At 55.1% G+C, this 24,288-nt stretch overlaps 1 protein-coding gene across 1 annotated transcript in view; it reads right to left on the bottom strand.

Annotated features, from left to right (window-relative positions):
• Positions 1-3,678: 3,678 nt before the first annotated feature.
• Positions 3,679-24,288, bottom strand: part of CUX2 (cut like homeobox 2) — an 89,707-nt gene continuing 69,097 nt past the window's right edge. Inside the window, exons 9-20 of the mRNA XM_075533892.1 lie at positions 23,379-23,570; positions 23,228-23,286; positions 22,303-22,351; positions 22,114-22,213; positions 20,619-21,290; positions 19,958-20,059; positions 15,770-16,569; positions 15,016-15,172; positions 9,650-9,913; positions 7,972-8,160; positions 7,156-7,429; positions 3,679-5,890 (exon numbers count right to left, since the gene is read on the bottom strand). Of these exons, the coding sequence (XP_075390007.1) occupies positions 5,089-5,890; positions 7,156-7,429; positions 7,972-8,160; positions 9,650-9,913; positions 15,016-15,172; positions 15,770-16,569; positions 19,958-20,059; positions 20,619-21,290; positions 22,114-22,213; positions 22,303-22,351; positions 23,228-23,286; positions 23,379-23,570 (3,660 nt within the window). The 3' untranslated portion in view covers positions 3,679-5,088. The remainder of the gene's footprint in view (positions 5,891-7,155; positions 7,430-7,971; positions 8,161-9,649; positions 9,914-15,015; positions 15,173-15,769; positions 16,570-19,957; positions 20,060-20,618; positions 21,291-22,113; positions 22,214-22,302; positions 22,352-23,227; positions 23,287-23,378; positions 23,571-24,288) is intronic.

Raw genomic sequence — 24,288 nt, 5'->3', positions numbered from 1 at the left:
GGTAAGCATGCCTCTTGTCCACTCCCCTCCCGTGCTCAATCATGGTAGACCTAAATGACCCATGGAATGCTATGGAAGTAACTCTGTGACTTCTGAATCTAGGTCATAAAAGATACTGTCGTTTTTGCCTCCACTAGGGATGGGGCAGGAGGTGGGTGTCAGCCGCCAAATTGCATGGATGCCCCAGCAGCTGTGTGCAGTCCACTAGGGGAAGAGCTGAAGTCCACAGCGAATAGCCAGGCTTGACTTGCCAGCCGTGTGAGTGAGCGTCCTGGAAGACAGCCTTCACATGATTGCAGCCTTGGCCGACAGCATCGGCTGTCACCTTCAGAGAGGTTCTGGAGCCAGAAGTGCACACTTAAGCCACTCCCCGATTCCTCCCCCGCCGAGATGGAGAGAGGGACAGTGCTGTTGCTCTAAGCTGCCAAGAGTCAGCTCCCATTTGTGGGGAACCGGTGTACAGACAGTAGAACGCCAAAGAGTTTTCAGGGTGGTGACTTTGGGGGAATGATCACCAGACATGGCTCCCAGGCACATGGGTAGATTTGAACCTCCAGCCTCTCAGCTAGTAATTCAGTGCTTAACCATTTGTGTCGCTAACTAGAAACCAAACTCACACACCGCCCTCAAGTCTATTTGACATAGCAACCAAGTAGGACAGAGGAGAACTGGCCCCGTGGGTTTCTGAGGTTATAAATCTTTATAGAAGCGGACAGTCTCACCTTTCTCCTGAGGAGCGATCTAAAACAAGCAAACAAACAAAATAACTCACTGCCATTGTGTGTCAATGTTGACTTACAGAGGCCCTATATGGACTCCCTAATAATAATAATCATTTGTGGGGGAGGGAGGGGAAAATATGAGAAATTAATACCAAGGGCTCAAGTAGAAAGAAAATGTTTTGAGAATGATGATAGGAACAAATGTACAATTGTGCTTGACACAATGGATGTATGGATTGTGATAAGAGTTGTATGAGCCCCCAATAAGGTGATTTAAAATAATAATTAATAATAATTGTCTGCAGTCACTAAAGTTTGGGAGTAATGGCAGGAAGATGAGGCCTTCAACTACCACAGAGCACTACAGTCTTGGAAACCCACAGGGGGCAGTTCTGCCCTGTCCTAGAGGATCGACAGTACTGAGTTATTTTTTAAAATTTATTTAAAAATCATTTCATTGGGGCTCTTACAGCTCTTGTAACAATCCATACAAGTTGTTGTTGTTTTAATAGGAGTAAATAACAAATAACACAGAAGCTGAGCCAACCAGAATCTTGGGAATTGTTAATTGGGGGCTCAATGATAAACTGAAGACTCGATGGGTGGGACACACAGGTAAATAGGATGTAGATCATGTCCAGTTTACAGACAAGGAAACTGAGCCTCACTGAAGGGACATGCCATCACCAACAGTGGAGATTCAAGCCTAGACTAGACTGAGTTCAAGGTGAGCTCCTTGGGGGATTGCCTGGCAGTCCTGAGGTAGAGTCCCCTTGGTCAAGGTCACTCAGCTGGCTCCTCTAGGTGGTGGTCCCCACCAGTCTCCATCACTCTAGGGCTTGGCAGGGTGACTTTAGCAGCACTGGCAACCGGCAGGGACGCCTGGTTCCTTGGCAGTGGACAGTAACCCTGCCCCAGTGGCCACGGCCTGTCAGCGTGAAAAGCAGGTGAGGGCTGGTCATCATTCTTGAGGCAGTGGAGCTGGTGGCCCCATCAAAACCCAAAACCAAACTCACTGCCACCAAGTCTATTCTGACTTGCAGTGACTCTGGAGGGCAGAGTCAGACTGCCCTTTTGGGTCTCTGAGGCTGGAAGTCTCTAGGGGAGAAGAACGTCCCAGCTTTCACACATGGTCTGGTGGGTTACTGGCCTGGTGGTTAACAGCCCAACGCTTAATCTACAGTGTAACTAGGACACCCTGAAAAGGAACACCCCAAGTACCCACTCAGAGCGACCCGCAGAACTGAGCAGCGCTGCATCACAGGGCTTCTGAGGCTATGGTCTGACAGAAGCAGTCTGCCTCTTCTTTGTCCTAGAGAACCACCAGTGGGTTCGAACTGCCAGCCATGCAGTTAGTAGCTAAGTGTTTAACCACTGCAGCCCCAGGTCTCCTTCAGGAAAGGCCAGACCCCCTGGAATGTCACCCAGTTACTACCTCAGGATCGGTGGGGGCCTAGGTTCCCAGGGCCTGTCCTGCAGGCTCAGAGGCATCTGTCATCCTGACCCAGAGGAGGCAAGGGCTGGTTTAGGTCCTATGGCAGGAAGTTTCCAGACAGAATGGGAAAGTCTGCCTGGGAGCTCCCTATGGCCATGGCTCAGGGTGAGTGACGCCTGAGCTTGCTGCAGCCAGACGCACAGACTCACCAGTGTCAGCTGAGAGAAGCCGGTTGTTTCTGAGAGCACAGTCATGGAGCCCTGGTTGTGGGCACATATGGCCCCGCCCTTCCAAATGCCCTGTGGGCTGGCTGCTGTCCTGGGGCTGTTTTCTAGGGGAGGAAACAAGGGGCTGGGTCACGCACCTGGGAAAGTGGTGCAGGTCATAGGAAGCCCCCCTGACTTGGTTCCATCAGCAAGTGGGGGCCTCAACCATCTGTAACTAGCAAGCTGGTGAGTGAATAGTAGGGGCCTGGCCTATGGCCACAGATTTGGGGGCAGGGACAATCCTGGCTCCTTCGTGCCAGGCCCCAGAGCCTACTGCATCCGGGGAAGAATGAGTTCCAATCTTCCCACTGTCCTCTGCTGGAACCCCATGCTGACCAGCCCACGCAGATGTCTACAGGGGCCAGGCAGGTGGCATAGGCGAGGCCTCAGCTGGTTAGGAGGTTGTGGCCTTCTTAAGGGGGGCGGCTGCTCCTGGGCTAGCTGTGATCCCATGAGAATAAGGACTCTGTCCAAGTGGCCACATCTTGTGATTTACAATAGTTGGGATTTCATGTGATGTGGGTAAACCAATGAAAAATATCTGCCCCCAACCCACCAGTCTGCAACCCAACTCCCCAACAAAGCAAGTCAGACACCCAAACATTATTATACAATTCTGTGTTTATCCACTGGTTTACAGAACTTGTTCCTTTTTTTTTTAAAAGCTTAAACAAAGTTCATCAATCTCTCATAGAAACGGTTTTGTGGATTTCATTTTACCCCCGTTCGCAGGTCTGTCTGCTTTCAGTACAACAGGATTCCCGGGTTCAAAGGCTGGACACTAAGTGCTTCATCAAGCCCTATCACACTAAAGCCAGTCTGAGCTCCCCAAGACTCCAGTCCACCTGGAAGCCTGGGTTTCAACGCTGGGAGAGTGTCAACAGTAAAAAGTGGTGTGTCCCCCACGCTTGTCCTGAGTGCGACAGGGCTGTGGTGACCGGAAGGAGACGGTCCTTTTGTTCCAGATTTGAGTATTCCATGAACATTGGTCACGGATTTTCCTATTGTCAAAATATAAAAATACCTTCATCTGGATAAAAACGTAGCGAGTGGAAAACTCTTCAATGCATAGCCTGGGAGGTGGAAAGGGCGGGTCTCCGACAGGGTTTGCCTGGGGGCTGACTGGGGTGAAAGCTTCAGCCCTTTCTGTAGTGGTCCTCATCTGCCCCCCTCCCCCACCACTTTCTGGTTTTATTGGGTTTGCTTGCTGCGTGGAGACCCCCCAACCCCGCCCCTGTCCACCATCTCTCTCCTGCCTGCACACTGGAACGCTACCGATTGATTTTTGGTCACCTCCTGCTTGTCCTTCGGGCTTAGGCTGGGCATCGCCCAGCGCAGCCATTCCCAGGGAGGAACATTTGACGAAGAAAAAGAAAGAACCAAGAGCTTCGCAGCCAGGGATAGGGGTTGGGGAAGCTTTCAGAAGGGTGCCCAGGAGGAGGGGAGTTTAACTCTGAAATGGGGTCGCCGGACCTGTGCTGCCAAACGTGCCTTGGAAAGCAAGAAATCGGGGTTGGAGGGGTGGTGGTGGTGGGTGTGCCGTGAACTTGGCTTCACTTGGTTCCACATGGACTCTGAGTCCTGTTCGTGTCCAGAGCAGCAGCAGCAGTAGCAGCAGCTGGGCCAGCTTGTGAGATGCAACCGTGAGAAAGAAAGGGAGTCGGGTCCCTCATCTGGGCAGTTTACCTGCTTAGCCCTGGTGGTCCAGGCTGTCCAGTGTGATGTCCAGCGCTGCCACTTTCCTGCAGCACAAGACGGGAACAGCGGCCACAGGCTTGCTCTGGTACACCCGAGCCTCTGATTCCCGTGGGGGTGGGTTTAACTGGAGGGTGTGTACGCAGTTTGTTCTGGACCATGCCACGTCTGTCTCGTGGCGGAGCCCACAGTCCACATGTCTACAGCAGTGACAGGGGCACGGGGCGTTCTGTGTTACCAAGGTAGCAAAGCAGACCCCACAATGAAGCACGCCCCCTACGCACCAGGGTCTTCGTTTAGAGTCTTTCGGACTATTTTCTTTTCCGCGCGGTTTCCGGAAGGGCAGTAGCAATGCACTGTGTCTCACAGACAAGGTGGGGGGTCGGGGCGGGCAATCCGTGGTTCAAAGGTTATCTAAATTTTGGTCAGTCTTAAGAGTGTCCCGTGATGGCTTTGAATAATTGTCTTCTTTTAATCTCATCTAGTGGCAAAAACAACACAACTTCAGTGTATACTTCGCAACAGTTGTGACAGCATCCTGATTTTATAACTCTCTGTAATATCAAAACAGCATCGGCTGGGAATAAATTCCAAAGGATCCTTTATTAAAATATCTAAAAGAGGTCTATAAATATTTATTTTTTTTCTAAAAGAGTTTGGAGCTTTCAGGTGAAAATGGGCCGCCAATGTGCCTCCATTCCCGCAGACAGGTCAGGGTTGGGAGGAGGGGCTGGGTCCCAGGTGCACCTGGGTGCGGGGGGGAGGGGGCGGTGCCAAAAAGCAGAGGCAGTGGCATCTGCCCCATCCACTCCCTCGTAACCTTGTCAAACGTGGGTGACAACCAAAGCACGTAAACGGAATCACTTCGCTGTCCGCAGTGTGATGTTTGAGCTTGGCCCCATCCTCTCTGAGAGGATGAGCGAGAACGGAGGGTGGTCCCGAGGATCTTTCCCCTCCCCCACCCGGCCCTTCAGAACTCCCACTCCAGGGCTTCCTCGCGATTGGCGGCCCTCTCCAGCCGGTAGATGATGCTGTTCAGGTTGGCCATCTTCTCGTGCCGCCGCTGCAAATTGGGGTTCACCTTGGCGCTGGGGTGCAAGGCCCCGGCTGTGTCGGCACTGGGGCTGGCACTCGGCACTTTGGCAGGGGGGGCTCCGGTTGGGGAGGGAGAGATGGGCGCTGAGGAGGAGGGGACGGGCGACACGGACATCATGAGGCCCGGGGAGGAGGCGGCCGAGGGCGAGTTCAGGGACACCTCCAGGCTGCAGCGTGAGGACTCCGAGGCCGACTTAAAGCTGAGCGGGTCTGGGTGCAGCTGCTCCCGGCCAGGGTTCTCCTGGGGAGCAGGCGCGGAGGGGCAGTCTGTGCTAGCCCCGCCCGGGAGGAGGGGCTCCGGGGCCGCCTTTAGGAGTTCATCGCTGTCTGAAGGGCTGGGATGCTCCTCTTTGGGGGGCTCCTGGCCCTTGTCAGGCTCCCCTAAGTCCTGGGACTGGCTGCCGTCCCCTTCCTCCGCGTCCTCCTCTGTCTGCTCCTGCTTGATCTGCACTTGGGCCTTGTCCTGGGCGGTCAGGGGCGTGGCGCTTCCTTCCGAGCTTTCCCGAAGCTCCAGTTCCTTCACTGTGGGCTTCTGGTCCTCAGCTTCGGAGGGAGGGGTCTCTGGGGTGGGGTCTGCGTGGGAGTGGCCTGGCGGCGGAACACCGGAGCCCCCGCTTGGGTCGAGGTCTGGCTCATCCTGGGTCCCCTCCACCAACATCTCCCTGCGCATTCGGGACCTGGGGCAGAGACAGGCGTGAGCCTGCGGTGGTGCAGGGTCCCTGCAGGCCCTGGCTCTGCCCACAGACTCCCCCACCCCAGGTGGAGGGGGCTCTCTACCTGCTTACTCCATGTATCTTCTTGGGCAAGACCTCTCAACAACCCCAACACACAGAACAAACAGGCAGGAAGTGGCTGAGCTGGGATTTGAACCCGAGACCCTTGGGTCCCAAAGCTCACGATCTATCCAGTACAGGAACCACTGGCCACTCAGCTCGTGCGAACGTGAAACAATTGTAAACCACACTGATTTGTATTGTAAGAGTAAAATACACTGTATTTGGTAGGCTTTGAACTTGCCCCAAATCATGTGCCATTGGTAAGTTTTTCTATTAATCCTATACTTAAAGGACAGTGTTTGAGATGTGTACATGACAGTTTACTGCTCTGTTCCTTTTTACTTTTTTTAAGGTGGCGACTGGGGAAAAAAGGGTCCATGACCTCAGTGTCTCCTATTTCTCCTGCACAGCACCGTCCGCGAACATTGCTCTAAGTCACAATCAGATTCATGTGGCTGCAAGTCTCCACGGCTTTCAACATCAGCCTAGAATGGGACACTGAGGCCAAAGGAAGCAACTGGCCCGGTCACTGTGACACACAAGGATAAAGCTGAATTCCACCAGTACTCATTCTCCTGCCCCTTCAGTGACCTTCCTGCTGTCAGGGAAGATGAGGCTCTTGGATTACATTCCAGAGCAGGAAAGATTGAATGGGTTGGACCCTCTTAACTGTTTGCCGAATAACCCAGGAAGGTTGGAGAGGTGAAAGGCAATTCTGACTCCCAGTGGCCTTCAGCGGACCCCTCAGGAACCACTTGCCCACTTTCCTACCCCACCCCTCGATGAACTTCCTGCCAGAGCAGGGAAAGGAAGGAGGGGGAATGGGTGGGGCATCCATGGCGGAGGAATCGGGCTCATTCCCCAAGGTGCGGGCACCTGAGAGGGTGCCCTGGGAATTTTAACCTCGAGCTCTGTGGGTAGTGAGGTCTGGGCCCCCAACACTGTCACCCATACCTTCTTAGAGGCAGAAACATGGCACACTGGGTGAGACAGAAATAACAGGAATGGCATCCATACCTACCACTCACTATATTCCAGGTAGTGAAAACGCTGGCCCAACAAATCCTCCGAGCACAGCCATGAGAAGCCCCACAGAGCCAGTTGCCTGCTGAGGGTACTCTGAAGCGGCCTGCCCGCGGGCCCCCCCCGCCCTGCCCGGCCCCCACCTGTAGTTGTGGAACCAGTTGATGACGGTGTTGGTCTTGAGGTTGAGCTGGAAGGAGAGGAGCTCGATGGTCTGCTGGGAGGGGTAGGGCTCCAGCTGGTAGGCCTTCCGCAGCGCCTCCTTCTCCTCGGGCGCCAGCACCACTCGTGGCTTCTTGATCTGCAGGAGGCTCAGGTCCTGGGGCTGCAGGCAGGGACTGGGGCACTCGGAGCGTGTGGCTGGGGACTCACTGTCGGAGCCGGCGCTGATGAGGCCATACCTGCGCTTCAGGTAGGCTGGGGTGGGGGTGTAAGGATGGGCCAATCTGAGTGGGACCCTCTGACCAGAGGCCCAGGGTTGCACCCATTTGGGTCCCCAGGGGAGCAGGGGCCCCAAGGCAGGTGGGTGTGGTCACAGGGGCTGAGCCCCTCATCACCCAACTCCTCTTAGAACCCCATACCCAGGGCCAAACTGGGGCCCATCCCCATAATCTTGTCCTTTCTGCCTTCAGCTCATCCCCCATCTTCCGGGGCATTCCTCTGCTGGGCCGCTGGCCCTGCCTGGCCTGCCACTGTAGTGGGACTGCTGTGAACACATGCAGTATGTGTGCAGGGTGCCCCCTGCAGGGGCACCCAGAACTGGCTGCCATCACAGGACCCTCGGACCATCAGGAGTGCCACCCGATCCTAGAACAGCCTTTGGGGGCAGGAGGAAAAGACACCAGGGCTCAGCACGGATCCCTGGGGCCCAGAGTTGAATGCTTAAATTGGATTTGCTTCCAGTGGGCAAATGGGAGGCCAGATGCCCAGTGCTGGGGGCCACCCCTGCCCAGGCTCACCCTTCTTCTCCAGCTTCTTCATGTCCCGTAGCTTGTCCACGTTGTTCGGGTCATTGAGCCACAGCTGCATGCGGACGAAGGGCTCCCGGCCCTTCAGGCTCAGCTTATGCCAGGGTTTGGGCCGGGACAGCAGGTCAGACACAGAGCCCTGGGTCAGGCCCAGAATACTCTCTCCGAAAAGCCGCTGCCCTGGGGACAGGGGAGGCAGGCAGCCTATTATCCCGGGCTGGCAGAGTCACCCCAGAAGCCCCTGGGTCTCGTCCCTGCTAACCCAGAGAGAAGGCCAGAGACAGGAGGAACTGGGTCCCATGTGACTCTGAAGGAGACCTGTGTGCATAAGAGCTGTTTTTTGGGGCAAGTCAGAATACCACCCCCCAAAACACGTGTTTACTCTAAGAGGTTCTTCCCTCTGGGGGCACAAGAACAGAAGCTGTAGAAACTGTCTAGAGGTCAGGTGTATGCCTGGGTCTCACCTGAATGGAGGGTAATGGGGCAGAGCCCAGTACAGTGTACCTGCCCATTCCCTCGGCCCCAGTGTGCTGGCCCAGGGCCACAGAGGAAGACAGTGGGGAATCGGGGACAGCCAGCAGGCCCCTCAGCTGAGCCCAAAGCTGAAGTGCATCCATATCCTGGAGCAGCCAGGAAGCTGAGGAAGGTGAGCCTCCCTCCCACCATGGCAGGACGTCCGAGTTGCAACGAGTGTGTGCACATCCTTCTATTAACCTAGACAGTCTCAAACTACGGCCCGCGGGCCACATACGACCCGCTGAGGACATTTATCCGGCCCGCCAGGTGTTTTTGCCCCAATTGTTTTTTGACTTCAAAATAAGATATGTGCAGTGTGCATAGGAATTTGTTCATAGTTTTTTTTTAAACTATAGTCCGGCCCTCCAGCATGTCTGAGGGACAGTGAACTGGCCCCGTTTAAAAAGTTTGAGGACCCCTGTTTAATGAACTAAACCCACCCTCGCCAGGCGGATCCGACTTGCAGCGATAGACCCTGTAGGGCAGAGTAGAACTGCCCCCATAGGGTTTCCAAGCCTGGGGCTCTTCATGGGAGCAGACAGCTACGTCTTTCTCTGGTGCTGTAGCTGGTGGGTCTGAATCGAAGATCTCTCTGCTAGCGGGACAAGTGCCTACCCACTGTACTACCAGGCTGCCTTTCTGTTTATGAAGGGGAAAAGGTCAGGTGTGTAAGTGTTCTTGTATGTATTCGGAAGGTATGAAAGCCACTTAAAAACGATGGCGTGTGGTTGGGAAACGGGGAGTAGATTTTACCTGTTGACGGCCACCACCACCTCCCCTACTGCAGTACCCGACTGCCTCAGTCACACAGTTTCATGGTTTTAAATGGTGAGGCATTGGGGCTGTTGGGCTACTACCCCCTGCGCTCCAGGCTCAGAGGAGTGTGGACTCCAAGCAGGGAAAGGCCCTTAGCACCCAGGGGGAACCTAGGGGAAACTTTGGTCACTGGGGCTCTCTAAGCCCCACCCCTCCCAAGGAAAACCTGAAAGCTAGGCAGAGGGCTGGAAATCATCTCAGACTTGGGGCCACCTCCGGTATGCCCCTTCCCCTTTCTTTGCTACCCCAGGATTCTGGTTAGATTCAGATGCTGCACTGGTGCTCCTGGAGCCGGCAGGTGGGAAGTGGCGTGGCGGAGCCCGACGTCTGTCCGTACCTAGGTTGTTGTCCGTGAGGACCTCCTTAACCCGCTTTGTGATGGAGTATGTGTCCAGTTCGGGGGACATGGCCACAATCTCCTGGATGCCGCCAGTGCTGCCCAAGGATGTCTTCCCAGCCAGTGAGGAGCTAGAGCGGCCCTCCGGCTGCTGGTTCTCCTTGCTGCTCTCCAGGGACAGGCTCAGGGGCTCCTGGGAGTTCTTCTCGGGCTCCGTGGGGCTAGGGGGTGGGGATGGTGAGGACCTTGGCTCGGTGGGACTGGCTGTGGGCCACAAAGAGACAAGAGAGAGAGTTTACTCCCATTTGGCTCAGACAGACCTACACAGGGCCAGCAGGCTTAGGCAGTGGAGTCAAGAGTTGGCAATAGCCCACTTGGCAATCTCAGGCAGGATTTGAGCATGGGGTCTTCTGAGAACCACTTCTACGGGGCCAAACGGACCACAGCATCTAGAAAGATGAGACAGGATGCTGGGGGTGGGGGAGGGTTTACGCTAAGTGGGGAGAGCCGACTCAGGAAAGGGGGATAGAATCACGTCACTGAAGTGCAAACACAGGGGCAGCTGAGCTGCCGCATGGTCTGCTGGAGATGTTCTCAGCAGCAATGAGCAATAAAACCAAAAAATGTATGTATCTCAGCTAGGCATCATCATGGATGCACGAGCGAGGAAGAGACTTTGATAAGGAGCAGAGCATCTGCAGTCTCCAAGCGTCTTCCAACTAGAAGAAGACAATTACTCATTACAGTGACTGTGTAGTAGCGGGAACAGGCAGACAACATCTTCGCTGGGTGAGCCCCATGGACAACACCCATACGTGGGGCCGACAGTCCGTGCCAGCTGAGAAGGACATAGCATCTTTCCTGTGATCCTCACGCCAAAAGCATGGAGCCTAGTCAAGGGAGTCGGTGAGCGAGCTGGCCTATGGTTGAAGATGGTATTTCTGCTACAGCAGCAGCACCCAGGAACCGGGTTGGGTCAGAGAAGCCGGCTGCTGCTCTAAGAACCACCTAACTTGTGGACATGGTTTTGGAACTGGGTGATGGCTAGACTTTTGGGGAACTTTTGCAGTGTTTCAGAGTAAGATGCCTTGAAGAGACAGTTGCTAGAGCTATGGGCATTCAGGATGCCTCCAGGCTTAGGAAGAAGTGAGGGCTGCATCGAACGCCTTTCCTGCCGGGAAGGGGGCAATTAGAAATGGGGCCCCGAAGGACATGATGCACATCTGATTGGATACTGTAGGGAAGGCAGTGTTTTCCATGCACTGCTAACATCTTACTGGAGGATGTCAAACGTCTGGTGGAAAGTAGAACTTTTACGGGATGGACTAGATAGCACACAGTGGAGATTTCCAGAGTGTGGTAGTTACATAATCTGCTGTCAGTCCGAGACTAGAGAGTAGAGGGGTGGAGTCTAGCCTGTCAATCAGGTTGTAGCTTGACGACCTCATTTGGAGGTACTAAGGAGATAAATAGCTCACTGGAGGGGGTACACACGCTTACTCCCTGCGAGACATTCCTGTGGAGAAGACACATGGAGCTACACTAGAGTCCTGGCGCTGAAGAAACCATGTGGAGACCCCTGCCAGCGCTGAGATGCTTCCACCACTGGATCCATAAGACTTTCCACCCACTCGGCCTGTAATCTTCCTGCATTCAGCATCATTGCATGTGCTCTATGAGTCTGAAGAAGAATTATAGATTGGTATCAGACATATGGACTTGATCTGGACTGGGCTGGGATGTTTTCTCAATATGCAATTGCTCTTGCATATAAAGCCCTTTCTTATACACGAGTGCCTATGAATTTGTTTCTCTAGTCAACCTAGACTAACACACAGAGCAAGATCTTAAAGAGACACAACAGTTTCTCCTTGCTCCTTACAGTCAGTGTGGGAGGGAAAAGAGACATGGTGAAAATGAATTCAGAACTTAAACACTTGGGAAATTCTGCTGTGCAAATTCTAGAGATGTGTCCAAGGGCCCTTCACAACCTTTTGCTACAGAAACCAAGCCCGTTGAAGCTATCAACAGATGGAGCTGATCAGCAGGAATCCCTTCTGCTTGGACAGAGGCAGAAACAGGGCAAAATAAAGAAAAGCTGCCTGTCTCTTGGGATTCCACAAGTGGGAAGCAAGCCATGGAGCTACTTGGTTGCCAACAGCCGTGGCCTTCCAAGCCTCAGTCTGAGCATCTGGTAGGTGGGACTGGTGGTGCAAACACCCACCCTTCGGCCAGTGAGTGGATTTCATCAGACAGCCATGTGCTCAGTCAGCAGATTGAAGCTGCACCTCCTGAAGTGTCCAGAGTCACCCACTGACCTCCAGCGTGAGCAGAGCTCCTGGTAGTTCACGGAGGAGGGCACCACGAGGTTGGGGAGCCTGGCAGGGAATCTGAGCACTGCCCAGACCATACCTTTCAGCAAATTAGAAAACGGCGCCTTTTCCTCCAAGCACGCTACTGCCAACCTGCTGGCAATTCGCTGTAATATGCTTCAAACAAGGACAACCAGGGAGCGAAAGGAGACCCAGAACACAGTAAGGACTGCTTCCAGAAGGGACACGGCTCAGGATGAGTTCTCTCCTTGTGGAAGTCAAGTGGGCTCACACTTGGTAGATCACTCTGGGGCTCCAGAATTTTCAGTGGCCCCTCGCTGCCCGCTTGAATGAGGAAAATCCCAGTGAACTCTTAGACCTCCCCACCTGACAGAACTGGTATCACAGGTCTCACTCTACCAGGGTACTTGCTGCCTTGAAGGACTTCCTCCTAACGTTAAACTCTTATGCATCCTTCAAGACCCAGTCCCAAATGCCCTTTCCTGAAGTACACCCCTTCGGGGTTTAATAGCCCTTTGGCCACAAACTCTTACATTTTACGGCAATTTCTCATTTGGGCCAGGTCCCCCTTACCAAGTGATGGCAACTGTAATGATGATGATGATTGTAATTAATACAGTTTCCTTTTACTGAGCACTGGGTGGTCAGAGGAGTCCTGGTGGCAGAGTAAACCTATGTTGGGCTGTGAACTGCAAGGTCAGCAGTTTGAAGCCACCAGCTGTTCCATGGGAGAAAGATGAGGTTTTCCACTCCTGTAAAGAGTTCTGGTCTTGGAAACCCACAGGGGCAGTTCTACCCTGTTCTATAGGGTTGCGGTGAGTCCGAATCGACTTGGTGGCAGTGAGTTTTTTGGAGCTGGGTGGCACAAATGGTTAATGCGTGTGAATGCTACCTACAAGATACTGCAGAAGAAAGAAGGCCTGATCGCTGACCTCGGAAGACGCATCCGTGGATAGTCCTATGGAGCGTCTACCCTGAGAGGGGCCAGGTGTTAGTTGGAGGGGGCCTGAGGGTCTCTGAAGTCATCTGCCTCTGGGATAATTGTCTGTGCCCCCATCACTGGTAGGAGGGTGGGAGGGACCAGAGGTCCAGGTGATTGGTGATAGCAAACTGCCTCTGTCCCATCCTGTCCACCCAGCCAGCACTCCAGCCTCATTGGCTCTTCAGACTTTGAGAATGGCTTTGGACTCAACGTTTGGCAGCTCAAGAGGTCAGCTGTGCCCAGAGGACTGCACTCATGAAAGGCTCGGCATGAACGCTGGAGGGGGTGTGGGCAGGGGGTCGGGGGGAGAAGACCGAGAGAGCAGTGACCTCATCTGGTTTGCCTAGGATTTCCCTGATTGCACACGGAGAGTCCTGACATGGGAGACCCTCAGACCCAGGCCACCGTAGAGAGCTGGAAGGAGACAGGCAGTGAGGAAGAGAGGGGGCCAAAGAGAAACTCCACACCAAAGACTTGGGGGAGAGAGGCTGAGAGGAAGAGAAGCAGAGGGGGAGAAGGAGAGGGGGAAAGGGGAGCAGAAGGGAGGGGAGAGGATGGGTGGAGAGAGGATGAATGAGGGGAGGAGGGAGCTGGGAGCAGGGTTAGAAGTACCTGGGATACTGGTGGGCCTCGGTGTACATTGCTAGTTACCTGGAGTCAGTGGCAGGCAGCTGGTCAGGGGTCCTGGCTCACCCTGACACTGGCACAGGTCTCTGATCAGCCAGCAGCCAACGTATGTGTGTGGGGCCACCCTCACTGGCCAGACGGTGGGGGTGGGGGAAGTCTGCCCAGTCTCCTTAGGCCCGCATGACCTGACTCTGGGTCTAGTGGGTCATCCCAACCCCAGGCACAGCTGCAGCCCTCTCGGCTCACCAGGCCCCTGCTTTCAGAGTGTTCTGGTCACCTCCATTCCACAGTCCTTCCCAAACTGGTAATGTGTCTGTTGGCTGGCCCTTCCCCAGGAGCACTGTCCCCAACCTGCTCTGTTGACTTCTACGCACCTGTCTCAAATCCTCCCACTCCAAGATGGCAGGAGCAAGTGGAGAGGAGTCCTCCAGCCTTTCAAGCACTTGGACAGGCACAGAGAGAGTTACTGCCAAGGCAGCCACTGTTGGAATCAACCCCCCAAACCAAACCCACCCATAGCGACCTGAGGAGACACAGGAGAAGTGCCCCAGGGGTTCCCAAGGTTGTAATTCCTTACGGGAGCTGACTGCTTCACCTCTCTCCCGTACAGGGACTGGGTTTGAACCACTGACAAAGGTTCATAGCCAAGCACTTAACCCACTGAGCCACCAGGGCAATTACAGCAGCTTCCTTTAACTCTCAACAACCATCTCATGGGGCTGAGTTTTTAAAAACTAAAACATTAAGTTATAAACTATTCCAAAGACTATGAAATTATAAACAATTCCACAGAGAAATATATGGAAAAGAAGGCCTCAGCTCCCGGTGCCCCAAAGCCTCTCCAGATGGAACAGAAGTGAGTGCTCCTGGTCCGTTTCAGAGAAATAATAAAAAGGATATGTGGATAAAATGCCAATAAAACTGTTAAAAAAGTAAAGAAAGGAAATAATGAAAAGGAACAGCTTGGGCCAGAGCCCTATCTCTGGAGGGCCCTGGTGGCCTTGGGCGTGTCTGGGGGACTAACAAGGAGGTGACCTGCAGGATGAAACACTTAAGCCTCTGGAATCATACAGCACCAGTGCGTGGCCCTTCTGCTGCCATGGCTCCTTCGGCAGCCTGAGATCCGTGAGTCCCATGCACCCATGGGCCCCCCACCTCACAGAGGGGCACACTGTGGTGCTGCGCCCTGGAGGTGGAGATGCTAGGGGTGTCCCAATACCTCAGTGCTGTCATCCCACACCGCGCCCCCATACTCCAAGCTCGGGGTCCCCGGAGAGGCTGTAGGGCGAGAGGTCGACACTGGTTCAGGGTGCTCTGGCAGCCCCTGGAAGCTCCACCCGGGTCCTGGTACCTGGGAGAGGGGGTGACCCAGATTTCGAAGCTGGTGGCAGGAGTTTGGGGAGCAGTGGGGCTGGTGCACTCACCCTGGGCTGTGCTGGCTGGGGCTGCAGCCTGGCCTAGTTGGTCCGAGAGCCACAACTGCATGCGGATGAAGGGCTCGCGCCCCTTCTGTGTCAGCTTGCTCCATGGCTTCGGGCGGGACAGCATGTCACTCACGCTGCCCTGTGACAGGCCCAGCACCTGCGGAGGGCCCAGGCAGGAGGGCTAGGTCTGCAGGTCCCTGGGACACTGACTGCCCAGGCCCTCCAGATGCACAGGGTCCTGGAAGGCCCAGGACACTTTCCTCTGTCCTGTGTGTCCCAGGTCCTTGCAGTTCCAATCATGTCAAGTCCTGCCTGGCCTCTATGTCCCTAAAGCCTGCTCTGCTTCCCCAAACACTTCAGCCTATCATGGCCTCCCTTGAAGTCACTGCCCTGTCTGGGTGGCTGACCGGTCTTCTGTCTGCGAGGCTGATGTAGGAACTACTGAATAGGAGCTGCAGGGTCCCCAGCCTCTAACCCTTGGGGTGGTGGGGGCTGGACCTTGAGTGATATGTTAAGGGCCTGGGGTGGGCTTACAAGGCACCGAGGGAGAGAGGAAGAGACGTGAGCACTATTTAGGAAACTGTGGAAGCATTTTGCAGTGCTGCTCAGACAGCAAGGAGCAGGGAAGTAGGTTTTTAGGCTTGGGTTTAGATCCTGCTTTTGCTTGTCCTCACTCTCACACCCTGCTCTCAGAGCTCGGCTCTCCTAGACAAAGTGCCCTCCAGCCATTCCCCATCTTCCCCCGCTAACTTACCTTCTCCCCGAAGATCCTCTGGCAGATTCCATTCTTGGCGAGCTTCTCCTTGACCTGGCGCGTCAGCTCCAGCGTGTCCACCTCGCGGTACATGTAGAGCTCGTACTGCTCAGGGGTCAGAGGCGGCACGGTGGGCTTCAGGGTACGGGGGACATATGCCGGGTAGTAGGCCAGTCGCCCGCCACTTCCCACCTCGGGGTTGCCCCCCTCAGCCTTCAGCTCGCCCACCCTGGGGAGCTCATCCTCGCCCCCAGCCGCATCGTCCTCAGGGGCTGTGGGTGCCTCTTCTCCTCGGGGCCAGGCCCGTCCGTTGGGCTGGCTGGAGTAGCTGGAGGAGGAGGAGGAGAGGGAGGGCGAGACAGAGGCGTAGGGGCGGCTGAGCAGGCCTCGGTCTGAGGCCCAGTGGTGGTCGAAGTAGCCGGCGTCACCAATCTCGGACTTGACCTTCCGGATGATGCTCTGCACGAAGGCGGCAGGGGAGAGGACCGTGAGGGATGTCTGTGTGGCGCTGCTGCTTGTCCCACTGCTGCCGCCCCCGCCACTGCCAACGCCAGCCTCCTCCTGCTTGACGTAGGCTGGAGCTCCGTTCTGGCTCACGGCAGTCAGCGAGGGCCGCTCCGGGGATGAGGGGGGCACCAAGTGGCCCCGGGGGCCAGTCTCGATCTCTAGCAGGGCCTGCTGCTGCGCTTGCATCTCGCGGCGAGCTTGTTCCAGAATGTTCTTGATGGCATCTTCTGAGGTGCTGGCAGAAGTTGTGCCATTGGCAATGCTCAACGGGACCACTGAGTTTTTGGGCTCACCTGGGGGAGGACAAGAAAGAGGCCGGGTCATTGTCAGATGAGAGCATGAGGTGAGACGCTGTTCAAGTCTTATTTGTATTATGACACATCTCAGGCAGCCTCTGTGTCCGTCCATACGAACTGATTCAGGAATAGGTCATCTAACTACATGGCAGACGATCGATCAGGCACCCTTTAAGAGTTGAGCTGACAGTGAGTTCGGCAGACGTGGAGAACACACGTAGCATTTACAAAGAATGTGTCTTGTAAGAAGCAGCTGGGGCCTTAAAGGCTGGCAAACAGCCGCTAAGGTGCCATTGGTCTCTCGCTATTCTGAGGAAAGAAGAGTGACCCAAACGGAAAGAGGGGCAGCTATTAGTCCAAAGGACACTGCATCACACAGACATCAGTCTCCACACCCTGACACCAGCACACTAGATGACTCCCACTACCACTACCAACTGCTCTGAACGGGGTCCCATTAGAATAGCAGTTCTCCAACTGGGGGCTTGAACCTTTTGGGGGGGGGGTCACACGACCCTGTCACAGGGTCACCCAATTCACAACAGTAGCAAAATTATAGTTATGAAGTAGCAATGAAAATAATTTTATGGTTGGAGGGTCACCACAGCATGAGGAACTGTATTTAAGGGTCGAGGCATTAGGAAGGTTGAGAACCACTGCCTTAGAAGGTCCTGGGTAGAGTAGGAGAAACGTGGAGTGGAACTCAAAATCATAAGAGAACAGATTTACTGATCAGATAGAGATTGGTGGGCCTCCAAGCGCATGGCCTTAACATTAAAAAAAGTGTTAAAAATTTTTTATTGGGGGCTCGTATAACTTTTTTAAAAAACATTTTATTAGGGACTCATACAATTCTTATCACAATCCATACATATATCAACTGTGTAAAGCACATCTGTACATTCTTTGCCCTCATCAACTTCAAAGCACTTGCTCTCCACGTAAGCCCTTTGCATCAGGTCCTCTTTGTTTCCCCCTCCCTCCTCCTACCCCCTCCCTCATGTGCCCTTGATAATTTATAAATTATTATTTTGTCATATCTTGCCCTGTCCCACGTCTCCCTTCACCCCCTTTTCTGTTGTCCATCCCCTAGGAAGGAGGTAAAATGTAGATCCTGTAATCGGTTCCCTCTTTCCAACCCACTCTAACTCTTATCACAATCTATCCATCCATTGTGTCAAGCACATTTGTGCATTTGTTGCCATCATCATTTTCAAAACATTTTCTTCCTACTTGAGCCCTTGGCATTAGCTCACTTTTTCTCCTCTCTTCTTTACCGCCCTCCTTCCCTAACCCTTGATAATTTATAAATTATTATTATTTTTTCATGTCTTACACTGACCAATGTCTCCCTTCACCCACTTTTCTGTTGCCCACCCCCCTGGGAGGGGATTATATGTAGATAATCTTTCTCCCTCACCTTCCCCTTCCCCTCCTGGTATTGCTACACTCAATATGGGTCCTGAGGGGTTGGTCTTAACACTTCAGGTTTAGAACCAAACAAGGAACACAGGGAGAAAGTAGAATAAGCAGTACAGGGAGGGGATTGCAATGGATGAGTTAAATCAGAATGTGTATGAATTGTTAAATCTAAAATTACGATCTGCCTTGTATGTAAATCTTCACCTAATTCATCATAAAATATATTTTTTAGTTGTTTTAAGGTGTGTTTTTTATCTATGCCATAATAAAAAATGCTCAGTCACCCATTCTAATCAGAAAGTCAAGGCTTGGATGAGATAATCAGTGGCACGGGCACACAATGGACTATGACACTGAAGCAAAAAGGGAAGTCTTGTGTGAAACCACATGTCAATCTTCATAACTGTACACTGACTGCCGGAAGCAAGTCCCAGAAGATGACACACTGTATAATAGACACAAATACCTAACGGTACTTCTTTAAAAAACAAACAAACCTAAAATACAAAGGAATGCTAGAACAAGATTAAGATGGGCAGGTATCTGTCCCCCCCCCACAGGAGCTGGCTGGAAAGAGATGAGCCTGCACACAGCCAGCTCCCAGGGACTCCATGAGGTAGGGAAGCAGTTCAAGCCTCCCTCCACCGCTGCCAGGGACCAGGGCAGGAGAACTGAGGTCTGCTGGGGGTTGCGTAGGGGGCTGTACAGTATTTCAGGAACTCTCTGGGAAACAGTGACTATCAACAGAAGTGGCTTGGGTATTGGGACACCTGTTCTGAGAGGTGCCACCAGGGGGCAGCAGATACTGGAAGACAGAGCAGGGAAGGAGCCCAGAAGCCCAGTTCCTGAGCTCAGGCCTGGTGCTGGCTGCAGAAATGTGACTGGGTCCCTGGTTTCAAGAAGTCCCCAGGCCAGTGGGAGGGATAGCTGCCTCAGCAGATGTGCAACAGAGAAGAAACAGTGGCGGTGTGGGCTGAGGGGCTCACTGGGCAAGGTCTCCAGTGATCCTCACACAACCAGGAGAGGATCAACCAGCAACGTTCCCATTTTAAAGATAGGGAATGGAGGCAGTGAGCACAAGGGGCTTCAGACAAATGACTAAGTTTTAGGGGTCTTGAAATGTGGATTTCCCTAGGTGGGTCCTTATGTAATACGAGGAGGCCCTAAGAAGTTGGTGGGAAAATAGGATCGGAAGATAATGGAAGTTTGCCGCAAACCCATTGAAGACACCTTGTCCAGGGCTCTTCTCAGAGGCAGGCAAGGGGATGTGACCACGGAGCAGAGGAGGAGAGAGAAAGAGAGAGGTTGCAAGCTGCTGGGCTGCCAGCTTTAGGGAAGGAGCCACGAGCCAAGTGATGTGGGCAACCTCTCTCTAGAGGATCTGCTCCCTGAAGTCTCTCCCACTTGCACTGCCGCAGTGAGGCTGACTTTGGCTTCTGACCTCTGCGACTATGGTGGCGACCTGTTCCTGCAGCCATGGGTCCCCCGGCTGGTTGTGCTGTGGGAGGGGCAGGAGAGAACAGTTGCCACCTGGGAACCAGACAGTGGGAGCTTCGAGAGGGGCAGAGAGACTGGCAGTCAGGTACAGGGAGGCTCAGCTGCCTGTGTGACAGTGACTCCTGGTGACCAGTACTCCTGCGTAACTATTACTGCACAGTGATCATCATTCCTGTGTGGACATTACTCCCGCGTGACAGTTACTCCAGTGTGACTCTTACTCATCAGTGACCACACTCTGGTTAAAGTTGAGATCTCTGAGAAGGGCGATGTTCTGGAACGCGCTAATCCAGCAGTCTCCAGCCTGCTGCACAGCCTTCGTTTGACCTCCTTATGGCTCCCCTTTTGGAGAGGCTGAACCAGCCTCTTTCTTCTCTACAGCTCCCCAGGCTGGGAGGGGAGCAGATCTGACGAGGGCCCTCCTGAGGTGGACAAAGGTGGACGAGGCCCCACCCCGGCCACTCACCCCCCTTCTGTGACTCGATCTCTTTCTTAGCCTGCTCCAGGATGCTCTTGATGGCGTCATCAGAACCTGTCTCAGGTGTGCGGATTCTCGGCGTGATGCTGCCTGGGGGAGGTGAGAAGGCAGTTGGGGGTGGGGGTCCATCCCCCTGTTCTGAGGGGGTCCTGGAGTGAGGAGTGGGCGGTGGATGTGCCTGGAGCAGGCAGGGGCACCTAGTCTGAGTGACAAAAAACTGACCTGCACTGAGGCTGTAGCTCCGGGAACCAGTGACACTGGCGGTGGTCTGGAGAGTCCCCGGGGCAGTTACTGCGAGTCGGGACTCACCACCCTCAGCCCTGAGTGGCCCGCAGGGGACATGCAGGCATGGGGATGCACAGGTCAGGTACTGGAGGTCCCTCGGGTGGGAGTCAGGGCCTCAGCCAGGGGTCCCTTTGGAGACCCAGCCTGGTGGTGTTGTTGGTGATTGCTCAGGCCATCTTATGAAGGGTACACTGTGGCTCAGAGGTGCTCAGGCATAGCCGGGGGGCCTGAGTTGCCCCAACGTGAGCCGGCGGTGCAGAGGTGCAGAGGCTAGGCGGAGCCCCGGGAGGGAGGGTAAACAAGACTGGAGCTGCACGTGCGCGCAGCTAGCTGGGCTCCTCCAGGCCGGTGGGGGCGGGCCTACCTCGCTGCCGCACCTGGATGGTCCGCAGGGCCAGCACGTTTTGTTCGTCCGACAGGAACTGCTTCATCTTGACGAAGGGCTCCTTGCCCTTCACCGTCAGCTTGCGCCAGGGCTTGGGCCGGGCCAGGATCTCGCTGACCGAGCCCTGGGACAGTCCCAGCACGTAGTGGCCAAACACCCGCTGCCCGATGTTGTGCTTGAGCAGCTGCTCCTTCACCTGGAAGGCGATCTCGGCTGTGTCCAGCTGCTCCTCCTCCGTCCCCGCTGCGGCCACCGCCGGGCCTCCGCCAACCTCAGCTGGTTCGGGAGCCCCTGGTGGCTCGGGACCCGGGCCAGGCGTGGCAGGGGCGGTGGGGGGCTTGGTGCTGTAGAAGGCCGGGGAGAACAGCAGCAGGCCACCAGCCTCCCCTTTGAAGGTGGCCGGGGGCACCAGGTGCTTGGGGAGCAGCGTGTCTCCGGCCAGGCGCTCCCCAGTCCCCAGGCTGGGGAAAGGCGACAGGGAGAAAGTCCGAGGACCATCTGGGCCCAAGCTAGGGCCCAGCAGGGGCTGGCCAGGGCTGGGGGACAGAGGGTCTTCCGGCCCCAGTGGCGGCGGGAGCTGCTGAGGGGAGGGGTAGGGCTGTTCCGTGCCTAGTGAGTCCTTGATGGAATCGTCCTCCGAAGGGTCCTCCTCTAGATGGGCCGGGGAGGGACAGGCGGGTGGGGTGGGCGGCAGAGACAGTGAGTGAGAGGCAGTGAGTGAGATGAGAGGGTGAGAGAGATGTGAGAAAGAGTGAGAGAGACAGAAGAGAAAGAGAGAGAGAGAGAGAGAGAGAGAGACAGACAAACGAGAGATAGCAGAAGAGATTGGGAGACAACAAGAGACAGAGACAATCAGAGATGGAGAGAGAAGGGAAAGAAAGACAGGAGACATGGAATGGGTGAGGGGGGCATAGAGAGAGGGAGAGGAAGGGGCGGGGTGGGAGGACATGGGGTGCGCTGGGTAAGCAGATTTGGGCTGTCTCTGACTGGCCCTTCCTGGACCCCAGGCCTTTCCTTCAAGCTGGCTCACAGCCACTTCTCAGAGCCCCTCCCTCTGACAGCCATCACAAGAGCCCTGGTCCCCATCAGCATGACCATTGGAGCATTTGCTAAGTGCCAGCACGGGGTGGGGCAGCGGCAATGCACAGGCCTGCACCCACCCAGCTCAGCCAAAGGAACAGAAGGCCAGAGGCCCACCTCCAGGGCCTCAGAACAGAGGGGTCTGCCGGCCCTTCCCAGAGGTCTGCTATGCAGGGAAGGGAGATACAGAGGCTCCCTCACTGGACCCTGTGACATCTCTGCTTCCCAGCCCCCCACCCCCATAGAGTTCACTGAGACTTGGTGTGTGGAGCCCAGTGGGGGCTAGAGCAGAAGGCATATGCTGCCTGAGACACAGTCAGTACCTGGGACAGCACTGGGCTTGATCCGAAGGAGGCTCTGGTCCCAACCCTCACAGGAGGCTCCCCACACTTACCAGGGCTGGTCAGGAGGCCAGGCTTCTCCAGCAGGAACTTCTGGGCGGGGAAGAAGGCCTCCTTGGCCATGAGCAGGGAGTCCTCTGGCTTGGCCAGGCCCTGAGGAGACAGGTGGCCCCTGGAGTGAACACAGCCAGCAGAAGGCTCTGGCAGCCTGCCTGCCAAGGCCTTTGGCGGGGGGCACTTACCTGTGGAAGGCTGCAGTGGCTGGAGGCCAGCTTCATAGCTTTCAGGATGCTGTGGACAAAGCGCTCGAGGTCAGCCGTCCCCGCGGGGCTCAGACGCCTGGCATGACGCATTCTATCTGCCTGCTGAGAACGACTGTCCCCATTGCCTACTCCTCCTATATGTCACCAGACTCCCATGGTGACAGCCAACTTGAATGAAGTCACAGGTTTGTTACTGGGGGCTGTGGGTCGACTTGTATCCCCCTAAAGGAGCCACGTTGCGATCCTGAGCCCTGCAGCGGGCATGGGACCATGTTTGGGGAAATGGCTCTTGTCTTGGCGGGCGTTCTCAGACAGGAGGTCAGGCCAGAGCAGGGTAGGTCCCCAAACCCTATCTTCTCTGGTGGGATCTCAGAAAAGAGAAGGGCACACATGGAAACAGCCTTGTGGGGCAAGTCGGGACGTGGGGTAGGGAAGCTTCTGGAAACCAAGGAGTTGCCCAGGGCTGCCGACTCGGAAAGAGCCAAGTCGGCAGAGACAGCGGGGCAGAGACTGGCAGAGGGAACGGGTCTGGCAACTCCTTGAGTTTGGACTCTCCGTTTCTGGGATGAGAACTCCCAGACTCTGAGGTATTTTTGTTGTCGGCCCTAGGGGATGGAGAATGAGGGGTTAGAGGTCGTGGGAGGGATGCTGGCAGACCAGCTTCCACTCTGGCCGGATTTAGCTTGTGTGGTGAGTGCTTGTCTCCAGGGCTGAACCCCAGAGGTCCAGCAAGTGGGCCACCGCACAGGCTCTGACAGGCAGCTCTGGAGGGAAGGGGGCCAGGGACAGTGAGCTGAGACCAAGGATGCCCATGGGTAACAGCTGGAGGATGGCGAGCGCTCCAGGCCCTCCCTGTCTTGCCTCGCAGCCCCCCACCACCAGGGGAGCCCCCTCTGCACCATACCTCAGTTCGGTTTTAATTTCTTCATAGTCAGACTGCGCCTGGAGCTTCTCCTCCAGTTTCTGGAAGAGCAGAGAAAGATGGCGAGGTTGGGAGGGCCCACCTGGGCTCTCGAGGTCCCAGCCCCCACTGAACCCTCCCCCCCAGGGCTCACCTCTATGGCCTCGGACTTGGCTGTGAGCTGCCGCTCCAGATCTGCAATCTGGTTGGCGGAGCTCTCCTCCAGCTCCTGCAGAGAGTTCTGGAGGTGCTGCATGTCCTTCAGCAGCCGCAGGATCTCCCTGTCCTTGGAGGCCAGTGCGGCCTCCAGCCGGGGGCCTGAGCACAGCCCAAAGTTCACCTTGTCCTGAGGGGCAGAGGTGGGCTTTGAACTGGAGGGCTTGAGGCAGGGACAGCAGATCTGGGCCCCTCACCCACCAGGGCTCAGCTTAGTGACTCAGGCGGTTCTCATCAGCCTCCAGTCGGCTCTGCTCTCCTGCCATTCACTCCAGAGGAAGGGGAGTGGCCAGGGAAGTTTTGCTGGAGGGACATCCACATCTAAACTGCGATGCAGCTCAGAACAAACCAGTGATTTGGAAGATCGCTTGGAGTAATTGCCTAATGCTGAACACCAGCCTCCCAGCAACTTCGCTGCTTGTTATATGCCCAAGAGAAATGTGGTCACAGCCGCCTCTCTGTCACAGCCCGAAACTGGAAGTACCCAAATGCCTCTCAACAGAATGGGCAAATCAAGTAGAGTCATACTGCAGACTACTACACAGCAAAGAAAAGGGGGAATCCACAGATATCCACAACACAGCATGGACGACTCTTCTGATAACGCAGAGCAACAGAAGCCCCCGTGCTGGCGGGAGTCAGGCTGGTGGTTGGCCTCAGGGAGTAGCTGACGGACCCCAGAAGGAGAGCTCTTGCCAGGAGGCTGGGACTATCCAGTTTGCTCATCGGAAGGCTGGGTACCACGTGTTTGCAGTACCCAGGTTGTGGAAATCTAGACCCTATGCTATGCACATTTTTCCTTGTGTAGGCTCCACGCCAATGAGAATGTTTATTAAGAACAAAAGGAG

The sequence above is a fragment of the Tenrec ecaudatus genome, chromosome 16 (genome assembly GCF_050624435.1).
Source record: "Tenrec ecaudatus isolate mTenEca1 chromosome 16, mTenEca1.hap1, whole genome shotgun sequence".
In the NCBI taxonomy this organism is placed as follows: Eukaryota; Metazoa; Chordata; class Mammalia; order Afrosoricida; family Tenrecidae; genus Tenrec; species Tenrec ecaudatus.
This window is presented reverse-complemented; position numbering and strand designations above follow the sequence as displayed.